Source organism: Eriocheir sinensis, chromosome 50 (genome assembly GCF_024679095.1).
Source record: "Eriocheir sinensis breed Jianghai 21 chromosome 50, ASM2467909v1, whole genome shotgun sequence".
Lineage (NCBI taxonomy): Eukaryota > Metazoa > Arthropoda > Malacostraca > Decapoda > Varunidae > Eriocheir > Eriocheir sinensis.
The window spans coordinates 3,391,780-3,402,178 of NC_066558.1; the positions used below are offsets into that span (position 1 = coordinate 3,391,780).

General features: G+C 41.2%; 1 protein-coding gene across 1 annotated transcript; it reads right to left on the bottom strand.

Moving 5' to 3' along the window:
- Nucleotides 1-4,231: 4,231 nt before the first annotated feature.
- Nucleotides 4,232-9,943, bottom strand: LOC126982275 (39S ribosomal protein L54, mitochondrial-like). Its single transcript, XM_050834266.1, has 4 exons — nt 9,775-9,943; nt 8,157-8,209; nt 7,751-7,886; nt 4,232-5,618 (listed from the first exon to the last, which is right to left on the bottom strand). The coding sequence occupies exons 1-4, from the start codon at nt 9,905-9,907 to the stop codon at nt 5,506-5,508; spliced, it is 435 nt and encodes a 144-aa protein (XP_050690223.1). The 5' UTR covers nt 9,908-9,943; the 3' UTR covers nt 4,232-5,505.
- Nucleotides 9,944-10,399: the final 456 nt, after the last annotated feature.

Here is a 10,399-nt window from a genome sequence, read left to right on the forward strand (position 1 = left end):
TCCTCCTCTATCTCCTTCCCTTTCCTTCTCTTCTCTTTATCTCCTCTCTCTTCCTTCATTTCCTTTGTTTTCTTCTTCGTATCTTTCTCTTCTTCCTTTCCTTCTCCCTATCTGTCTTTCCTTCCTTCCATTCCTTCCCTCTTCTTTCTCTCTCCCACACACCTATACTTCTCTTCCTCCTCCTCCTCCTCCTCCTCAAACACCTGTTCCTCCTCTATAATCACCTGGTGCTAAAATGATCACACCTATGGGCTACCTGGTGGAGAGGTAATCTGGGTTGCATGACATTAGCAATAGAGAATGAGATTGCATTTTCTTCCCCTATAAAAAAAGGAAACCATCTTCTTTTCGAGCATGACAGGGAGGAAGAGGAAGAGGAGGAGGAGGAGGAGGAGGTCTGATCATACTCTCCCACTTTTCCATCTCCCATTCCTTACCTTAATCTTCCCTTCCGTCACTCCTTCTCCCCTCTCCCTCGCTTCAGTCCTCTCTCCCCTCACCCTTATTGTCAATCTCAGGGTACTGCTCGGGGGCCTTCACACCACACACACACCGGGTCTCACGTGCTCAAAAGGGGGACAGTAACCGTTCCTTGGCAGTGGAAATTTCCGGGGTCTGAGTGGGGTTTGAATCTCCGCCTGCTAGATTGTGGTGTGTGGCTGTGCGGAGCTTTACCCACTGAGCTATCGGTACTGTGTGTGTTACTGATTGACTGACTGGATGGTTAACTTACTGATTGACTAACTGAGTGATTGATTGACTTACCGACTGACTGATTGTTTGACAGACTGACTAACTGATTGGCTGACTGACTGACTGACTGACTAACTGACTCACTGACTGACTAACTGACTCAATAAGTGAAAGAGAGAAAGTAGGAAAGAAAAATGACTAACTGACTGACTTACTCGATTCCTGACTGACTTACTAACTAACTGAATATATTAAATAAAGAAAGAGAGAAAGAAAAAGAATGACTAACTGAAAACTTACTGATTGACCGACTGACTGACGAACTAAATCATCCTCTCTCTCTCACATCCGGCCAATAAACTCTTGAAAGGCAAACAAGGAACTCGATCACATTGGGGATAAGTTTCGATCCCTTTCTCTTTGCATATTAATAATTCTGCTCATTCTTGTTTAATTCAATTTTTTTATTTATCTTATTTTGGGTTCTTCTCATTTTCTTTATTGTTATTATTTCGTTGTTCTAATTTGTCTTAATTCTATTCATTCTTATTTTGATGATTTTGTTCTTCTTTTTCTTATTCTACTTTCTTTCCATTTTCTTCTTTATTAATTCTTCTTCTTCTTCTTCCTATTCTTCTTCTTATTCAAACTTATCTTCATTCTCATCCTTTCTATTTCCTTCTTCTTATTATTATTCATATTCTTCTTCTCCTTCTAATTCTTTCCAAAACTAATTTAAACTCACACGGTTTTCAGTTTTCCTTAATCACACACACACACACACACACACACACGCACACAAAGACACACACGGAAAGACAGAGAGACAGATTACATTCACACACACACACGCACACACACACACACAGGGCATTACAACACCCAACCCGGAAAACTGGTGTATTGCGGATGTGTTGGTGTGTTGCTTACAGATGAAGGAGGCAACAAAAGGAAGTATTGGAGAGCGGACAGGTTAATGAGTCGACAGGTAAATGTACTCAAGTCTATTTATTGTTCATTAGTATTCATTTAAACACTAATTGAATGTCAGGAGGAGGAGGAGGAGGAGGAGGAGGGGATAGGAGGAAAATGTTGAAGGAGGAGGAAGAGGAGTGAGGAAGAAGGGTTTTTATAAGAGGAGGAGGAGGAGGAGGAGATACGAGGAAAATGCTAAAGAAGGAGGAAGAAGTGTGAGCAAAAGGAGTTTTTATAAGAGGAGGAGGAGGAGGAGGAGGAAGAGGAGGGGATACGAGGAAAATGCTAAAGAAGGAGGAGGAGGAGGAGGAGGAGGAGTTTTTATAAGAGGAGGAGGAGAAGGAAGAAGAGGAGGAAGGAGGAGGAGGAAGAGGAGGAAAATGTTGAAGAAGGAGGAAGAAGATTGAGGAAGAAGAGTTTTTATAAGAGGAGGAGGAGGAGGAAGAAGAGGAGGAAGGAGGAGGAGGAAGAGGAGGAAAATGTTGAAGAAGGAGGAAGAAGACTGAGGAAGAGGAGTTTTTATAAGAGGAGAAAGAGGAAGAGGAGTGAGGAAGGAGGAGGAGGAGGAAGAGGAGGAAAATGTTGAAGAAGGAGGAAGAAGATTGAGGAGGAAGAGGAGGAGGAAGAGGAGGAAGAGGAGGAGGAAGAGGAGGAAGGAGGAGGAGGAAGAGGAGGAAAATGTTGAAGAAGGAGGAAGAAGATTGAGGAAGAGGAGTTTTTATAAGAGGAGGAGGAGGAAGAGGAGGAGGAAGAAGAGGAAAATGTTGAAGAAGAGTTTTTATGAGAGGAAGAAGAGGAGGAGGAGAAGGAGGAGGAGGAAGAAGAGGAAAATGTTGAAGAAGAGTTTTTATGAGAGGAAGAAGAGGAGGAGGAGAAGGAGGAGGAGGAAGAAGAGAAGGAGGAGGAGAAGGAGGAAGAATGTTGAAGAAGAGTTTTATGAGAGGAAGAAGAGGAGGAGGAGAAGGAGGAGGAGGTGGAGGAAGACTACAACGAGGAGGAGGAGGAGGAGTGGATTGAAGTAAAATGTAGAAGACTGCGGAAGAAGATTGAGGAAGAGGAGTTTTTATAAGAGGAGGAGGAGGAGGAAGAAGAGGAGGAAGGAGGAGGAGGAAGAGGAGGAAAATGTTGAAGAAGGAGGAAGAAGATTGAGGAAGAAGAGTTTTTATGAGAGGAAGAAGAGGAGGAGGAGAAGGAGGAGGAGGAAGAAGAGGAAAATGTTGAAGAAGAGTTTTTATGAGAGGAAGAAGAGGAGGAGGAGAAGGAGGAGGAGGAAGAAGAGGAGGAAGGAGGAGGAGGGGATAGAAGGAAAATGTTGAAGAAGGAGGAAGAAGATTGAGGAAGAGGAGTTTTTATAAGAGGAGGAGGAGGAGGAGGAGGAGGAGGAGGAAGAAGAGGAGGAAGGAGGAGGAGGGGATAGAAGGAAAATGTTGAAGAAGGAGGAAGAAGATTGAGGAAGAGGAGTTTTTATAAGAGGAGGAGGAGGAGGAGGAGGAGGAGGAGGAGGAAGAAGAGGAGGAAGGAGGAGGAGGGGATAGAAGGAAAATGTTGAAGAAGGAGGAAGAAGATTGAGGAAGAGGAGTTTTTATAAGAGGAGGAGGAGGAGAAGGAGGAGGAGGAGGAGGAAGAGGAGGAAGGAGGAGGAGGGGATAGAAGGAAAATGTTGAAGAAGGAGGAAGAAGATTGAGGAAGAGGAGTTTTTATAAGAGGAGGAGGAGAAGGAGGAGGAGGAGGAAGAAGAGGAGGAAGGAGGAGGAGGGGATAGAAGGAAAATGTTGAAGAAGGAGGAAGAAGATTGAGGAAGAGGAGTTTTTATAAGAGGAGGAGGAGGAGGAGGAAGAGGAGGATTGGAAGAGGTTTTTAGGACAAGGAAGAAGGTAAAGGTGAAGGATTTTTGTTGTTTTTGTTGTTGTTTCTTGTTTCTCAAATTTTGCATAACCTTATTCACCTCATTCATCATCCACTTATTCATTGCTCATCTTTACTTTCTCTCCTATCTATTCTTCTCTATTCAGTAATTCTCTTCCTTTCTTCTAGTTATTTATTTCATCCTTCCTTCATTCTTTTCTAATATGTCTTTTCTTTCTTTATTTTGTCTGTTTTCTTAGTTATCCAGATTTCTTTATTTTCTTTATCTTTTACTTTATTTCCATTTATCCTTTATTCTCTTTCTCTCTTGTCTATCTTATGTCTCCTCTTTCTTTATTTTGTCTATCTTTTCTTAGTTATCCAGATCTTTCTTTATTTTCTCTATCTTTTACTTTATTCCCATTTATCCTTTATCCTCTTTCTCTCTTCTGTATCTTATTTATCTCATATTTAAGTACGTCTCATTTCTCTTTCTTTATCTTCAATTCTCATGTTTATCTTCATTATTCCTTTCATCCTTCATTTTGTCTCTATCTCTTCTTTCATCCTCTTTATCAATAATTCTCTCTATCTCCTGTCATTCTTTTTCTTTAACACCTTCCTCTCTCTCTCTCTCTCTCTCTCTCTCTCAGGTGTGTCATGATAACAAACTTTCTAATTAATAATCTACCTGTCTTTAAGTAATAATACCAATAGCAACAACAACACATTTTTATTACTTATTTACACTTTTCACAATTACTTAAGGACACTGACCAAGGACTCTACAGGATAGGAAGTAATGCCCCAGTGCTCATCTCTGTACCCTTATCCTTCCTTTAGATCCTTCAAACTCCTTATCTTGCATTCATAATCTATAGTCACAATTTTGGGTCGCTTTCAGTCACTTTTGTTTGTTTTGATCGTTACCAATGCGCGGCGATCTCTGCTCCTTCTTCATAATCCTCCGCTCAGCTGATGTGATGTTGACATTTTCCGCCGCTCCAGCAAACCAACACTGCCGAATCACACGCCTTTGCCTTGTCACGACCGTTTCAACGCTGGTAGTCGCTGATACCACGAAAACGGCGATTGTGAAAGCGGATCGAGGGGATGATAATGGCTGCTAATGGGATGGTAGGGCCTTTGGTTAGGGTGTGTACCGGGCGACTGTGAAAGCAGGCCTCAGATCCCTTGTATTCCTTAGGTGTCTTTGTTTACATTATTTAACATTATCTTTCTTGGTCTGTTTTCTCTTTTTCATTCTCTTTCTTCAGTAATTTTAGGTCTTCCTTTTTCAAACTCTTAATCACATCTAACTCCTTTTTATTTCCTTTAGAACTTCACTGTTTTGTTTTTTTCTTCTTTGTCTTCCTTTCAACGCCTTTTTATTGCATTCATTTTCTTCTCCTTTTCTTTAGAACCTCATAATTATGCTCAATTTCTGCTATTCTTCTTCCAAACCACCTCTTCTTCCTTTCCTCTTCAGAGCCTCTTACTCCTCTTTCTGATCCTCTTACTCCTCCTTCAGAACCCAATACTCTTCCTTCAAACCCTCTTACTCTATGTTCATAACCTCTTAGTCTTGCTTCAAATCTCTTATCACAATCAAGTAAGTCTTCCTTCAAATCCTCTTTTACTCCTTAACAGCCTTTTCTGTCTTCTCTTAAAACCAGTGTGTTCCTTCAGCTCTTCTGCCTCTTCAGCACCTTTGTACTTCCTATTCCTGAACCTCTAAGTCATCCCTCAAAATCTGTCTTCATTATACCTTTCCAGGACTTCTTCAGTCTTCCCTTAAAGCTTGTGTCTTCCTTCAGTTTCTTTTTTATCCTCTTCAGTCTTCCTTAAAAATCTCTGTGACTCCCTTCAGTATCTTTTTTATCATCCTCAGACTTCTCTTTAACCTCTGTCTCTCCCTTCAGTGTCTTTTTTATCCTCTTCAGTCTACCCTTAAAATCTCTGTCTTCCCTCAGCGCCTCTTTACGTCCTCGCTCAGAACCTTTGTGTCTTCCTGAGCTTGTTCTTCTCCCTCATAGCCATCGTGCGCAGCTTCCGCCAGTACTGCTTGGTGTTGGGGTCCATCTCCTCAAGGGGTGGCGGCTTTCCTGTGGGGCAGAGGATCACAAGGTTCATGGTCTGAGTCAAGGGCTGGTCTCTCAGGGTCCGGGAGTCTTAGTGGGAATACTGGACTCATTGTTAACTCCTGAAGGGCAGGTGCTGGAAGTCACAGGCGGCAGGTGACTATGATCAAGGGTTGGGGGCTTCACACCTGTTTTGAATGCTTGGTTGTTCCTTTCCTATAGACAGGGCGTCCAAGTCTCAGGTTACAACAAAGGAGACAGCTCAAGGGCACACAAAAAGGAAACAATAATAAAAAAAAGCCCGCTACTTGCTGTTCCTAAAAGAATCCAGAGGTGGCCGAAAGAGAGGTCAATTTCAGAAGGAGAGGTGTCCAGATACCTTGTCGTGCTCTGGTAACCTCCTGTGACAGCGTGTCCAGTTTCGTGGATACTAAACGATAGCCAACACACAGGAAACAGTCGTGTGTATCAATAACATGCAGCAATGATAATGAATACCGTCGATTATGGAAAATATTGGGTTTCAAATCATTAATACCGTCTCAATGCAATGTTGTGCAATGTTACACGATGAAGCTAACAAAGTGAGTCCTTCCTTTGTTGATTAATGCTATAAGTTACCATCTATCATGTGTTTGGAGATATCCTAAACTTAACCTAACCTAACAAAACCCTGAACAGTTACCATACATCTTGACTCAGAAAAATCATATGTGCTTCCTTACTAATGATACTTTCTTTCTATATAACAAGGTGTGGTCTGTCTTTGTTGATTTGTACCATAAATAACTGGCTACCATGTGTTTGAAGATATGATAAACTTAACCTAACCTAACCTAACCCTAAATAGTTACCATACATAATTCTCCATTAAAATCATATATGCTTCCTTACTAATGAGACTTCCCATTTAATAATTTGAGGTCTTTCTTTGTTGATTTTTACCATAACTAACTGCCTATCATGTGTTTGAAAAAATGCTAACCTAACCTAACCTAACAAGACCCTAACCAATTACCATACGTTTTGACTCTCAAAAATCACTTATGCTTCCTTGCTAATGAGACTTTCTATATATCAAAATGAAGTCCTTCTCTGTTGATCTGTACCTTAAATTGCTGGCTATCATGTGTCTGAAAAAATGCTAACCTAACCTAACCTAACAAAACCCTAAACCGTTACCATACTTTCCAACTAACTAAGTAAGGTTTGTCTTTGTTGATTTATGCTAAAAATAACTGGCTATAAGGTGTTTGAAGAAATGCTTAACCTAACCTAACAAAACCCCAAACAGTTGCACTACATCTTGACTTAAAAAATCATATATGCTTCCTTACTAATGAGACTTTCTATATAACAAAATGAAGTCCTTCTCTGTTGATTTGTACCTTAAATTGCTGGCTATCATGTGTTTGAAAAAATGCTAACCTAACCTAACCTAACAAATCCATAACCCGTTACCATACATCTTGACTCGCAAAAATCATTTATGCTTCCTTGCTAATGAGACTTTCCAACTAACTAAGTAAGGTCTGTCTTTGTTGATTTGTGCTAAAAATAACTGGCTATAAGGTGTTTGAAGAAATGCTTAACCTAACCTAACAAAACCCAAAACAGTTGTACTACATCTTGACTTAAAAAATCATATATGCTTCCTTACTAATGAGACTTTCTATATAACAAAATGAAGTCCTTCTCTGTTGATTTGTACCTTAATTGCTGGCTATCATGTGTAGAAAAAAAATAAAAAAAAAAAATCTAACCTAACCTAACAATACCCCAAACTGTTACCATACGTCTTGACTCGGAAAAATCATATATGCTTCCTTACTTATGAGACTTTATATCTAACAAAGTAAGGTCTGTCTTTGTTGGTTTCTGCTAAAAATATCTAGCTATAAAGTGTTTGAGGAAAGACTAAACCTAACCTAACCTAACCTAAACCAAACCTAACCTAACCTAACCTAATCTAACCTTACCATACCTTACCTAACCTAGCCTGAACATATTAAACTGAATATAGTAAACTTAATAATAATAACATAACCAACATAACAGAACAAAAAAAAAAATAATAATAATAATAATAATAATGATGACAACAACAACAACAATAATAATAGAATAATACTAAAACAAGGGTAAGGTCCACCCACCTGTCCTTAGGGTCCATAGCCAGTCCGGGTAGTCCTCATCTGGCCCTAACTTAATGTCCTGCCGGTCCTCCTTGACGGGGTGGGAGCCGCAGACATAGTTCACCAGCTTCTCCGGGTCGGTCTCCACAGGCAGCCGCTGTTTTGGAGGGAAGGGACGAGGTTAACTAGGGTGTGACGGGTAATTATATGTTCACCTGGATGTTAATATCTTGGCATGATAGTTTTTGAGTGATAGTTGTTGTGAGGGAGGAAGAGGGTAATTAACACTATCGCACACGTGGACGCGACATACACGTCACTACAATTGTCTGGTCAAAAAGCACAGCTTCTGGTTGACGCGACAATCGCATCACTGGGACAAAAATATTCACCAAAAATTCTGTAATTCTCATTGACGCGCACTCACCACTTTCTCCACGGTGGGCCCCAGCTTTGTCTTGCCGCCCTTCTTGCCCAGGCCTGTGGGTAGGGGAGGCGAGTTAGCTTTGGGTTGGGAGGGTAGACTATAAAAAAAATTCAAAACGTACCTAACATATTTTCATATCTGCCGCCCCCTTTACTGCCATTCTAGATCTGGATCTGGGTTAATGATGCGCAGGGCACCTGTATAGGTGCATAACACGCATATTTGTTGGCTGTTGGGGGGACGGGGGAGCCGAGTGTGCAGGGGAGGAAAGTGAATCAAGTGTAATTGTTACTGTTGGTGTGTTGTGGTGACAAGTGAGTATGTATTTGTTTTTTGAATGAGTCTATTGTACTGCACTCTAAAATCTGTTGAGGGAGGCTGTTCCAGTCACGTATGGTGCGTGGAAAGTATGAGTGCTTGTATGCGTCAGTGTTAGTGTGATATGTTTGGTATTTAAGGATGTGTGTGTCACGAGTATGTTGATTATTTGCGTTGTGTAGGTATGTTTGTGGGTCAATTTCAATGTGAGTGTTTGCGATCTTGTACATAAGTGTAACTTGTAAGTCTGTGTGCTTGTCTGCGTATGTGAAGAGGGTCCATGTTTATCTGTTGTTTGATCCGTGTTGTGATGCCAGGCGTTTGAGTGTAATTGTCTGTAATGAACCTTGCCGCCTTGGTGTTGATTTGTTCTTACCTATCAATGTTTCTGTGTGTGAAAGGATCCCACACCATGGAGCAGTATTCAAGTGTGTCATAAGCTATGTGTTTAATGTCAGGTGTGAAGTATGTAAATTCCTCCTCAGGAACCCCAGTGTTCTGTTGGCTGTGGCACTGATACATTGATAACTGACGGCCAAAAGTGTATTACAAGAATTTACCTTTAATATATAATTACTTGACATGTCTAATCAAACCTAACATACCCAGTAAAATTCCAGAAATACACCCACCATGCTGCCAAGTACCAATGTGGATGGGGGAGGAAGGTTAGGTTAGGGTGTAGTAATGGGGAGACCTTGAGAATTTTCTAAACATTAATTATTTCATCTTCATAAATTAATTCACTTTCCAGGGCAACAGAAAAGGGTAACTATAATAAAAAGAATAATAAGATGGGTGTAGAACTAGATAAAAAAACGTAATAAACAGAAGAATGAGGAAGAATAGGCTTGTCCCCCCCCCCACCTAAACATTACTTATTTCATCTTCATAAATTAATTCACTTTCCAGGGCAACAGAAAAGGGTAACTATAAGAAAAAGAATAAGATGGGTGTAGAACTAGATAAAAAAACGTAATAAACAGAAGAATGAGGAAGAATAGGCTTGTCCCCCCCACCCCCACTCCCCCATGCATTCAGGTCATCCATTCACCCTGCTGACCCCCCCTGACCTGACCTGACCTGACCTATCACCAACATTACGGAGGTCAAACACAAACAAACAATAACAAGATAAACAAAGCAAATAATAAAAAACAAACACAAACAATAACAAAAACAAAGATGACCACCCCAAGAGCAAACAACATAAACAAATAAACAAACAACACAAACAACAAACGTAAACAAACCAAAACAAACACTCATTCCCCATTCCCCCTCCTCTTCCCCTGCTCACCTGCTAGCGGCTTTGCATAATGTCGCTGCTGCTGGGTCCCTGAGGCGGCAGCAGGCAGCAGGAGGCGCGGGGCTGCTGAAGGGCCGCCATGGAGGGAAAATAAGGAGAATAATCGTCCCCTGCACACCGCCATGCTCTCTTGCTCTTGCTCTTGCTGTACAGGTGAGGTGACCCGCAACGTTGCCAGATTGTCGTACTCAGCCGCTTATATTTACCAGCGTTCGACCCAAAATCTGTCTCCTGGGCCCCAATAACTAGATTTATTTATATTTATCGTTAAAATAGTTAATTCCTCATGTTTCTTGGCAATAGTTAGGGGTTAAAAAGCGGTAAATACCATGCTCTGAGTACGATAATCTGGCAACAGTGGTGGTGACCCGTTGGAGAGGCCGGCCTTCGTATCGGCACAGCTTACGCTGATGATGTAGTGTTGATGACGGAGAGGAAAGAGGAGATGGAGGAGATCCTGCACATAGCTCAGGCATATGGGAGGGAGTGGGACCTGAAATTTAGTGAAAGAAAATGTAAGGTTATGGAGTTTGGTAGTGGAGGCAGTAACCAATGGGTACTAGGAAACAACGTGCTGGAGGTAGTCGATAAATATATGTACTTAGGAATGGAGGTT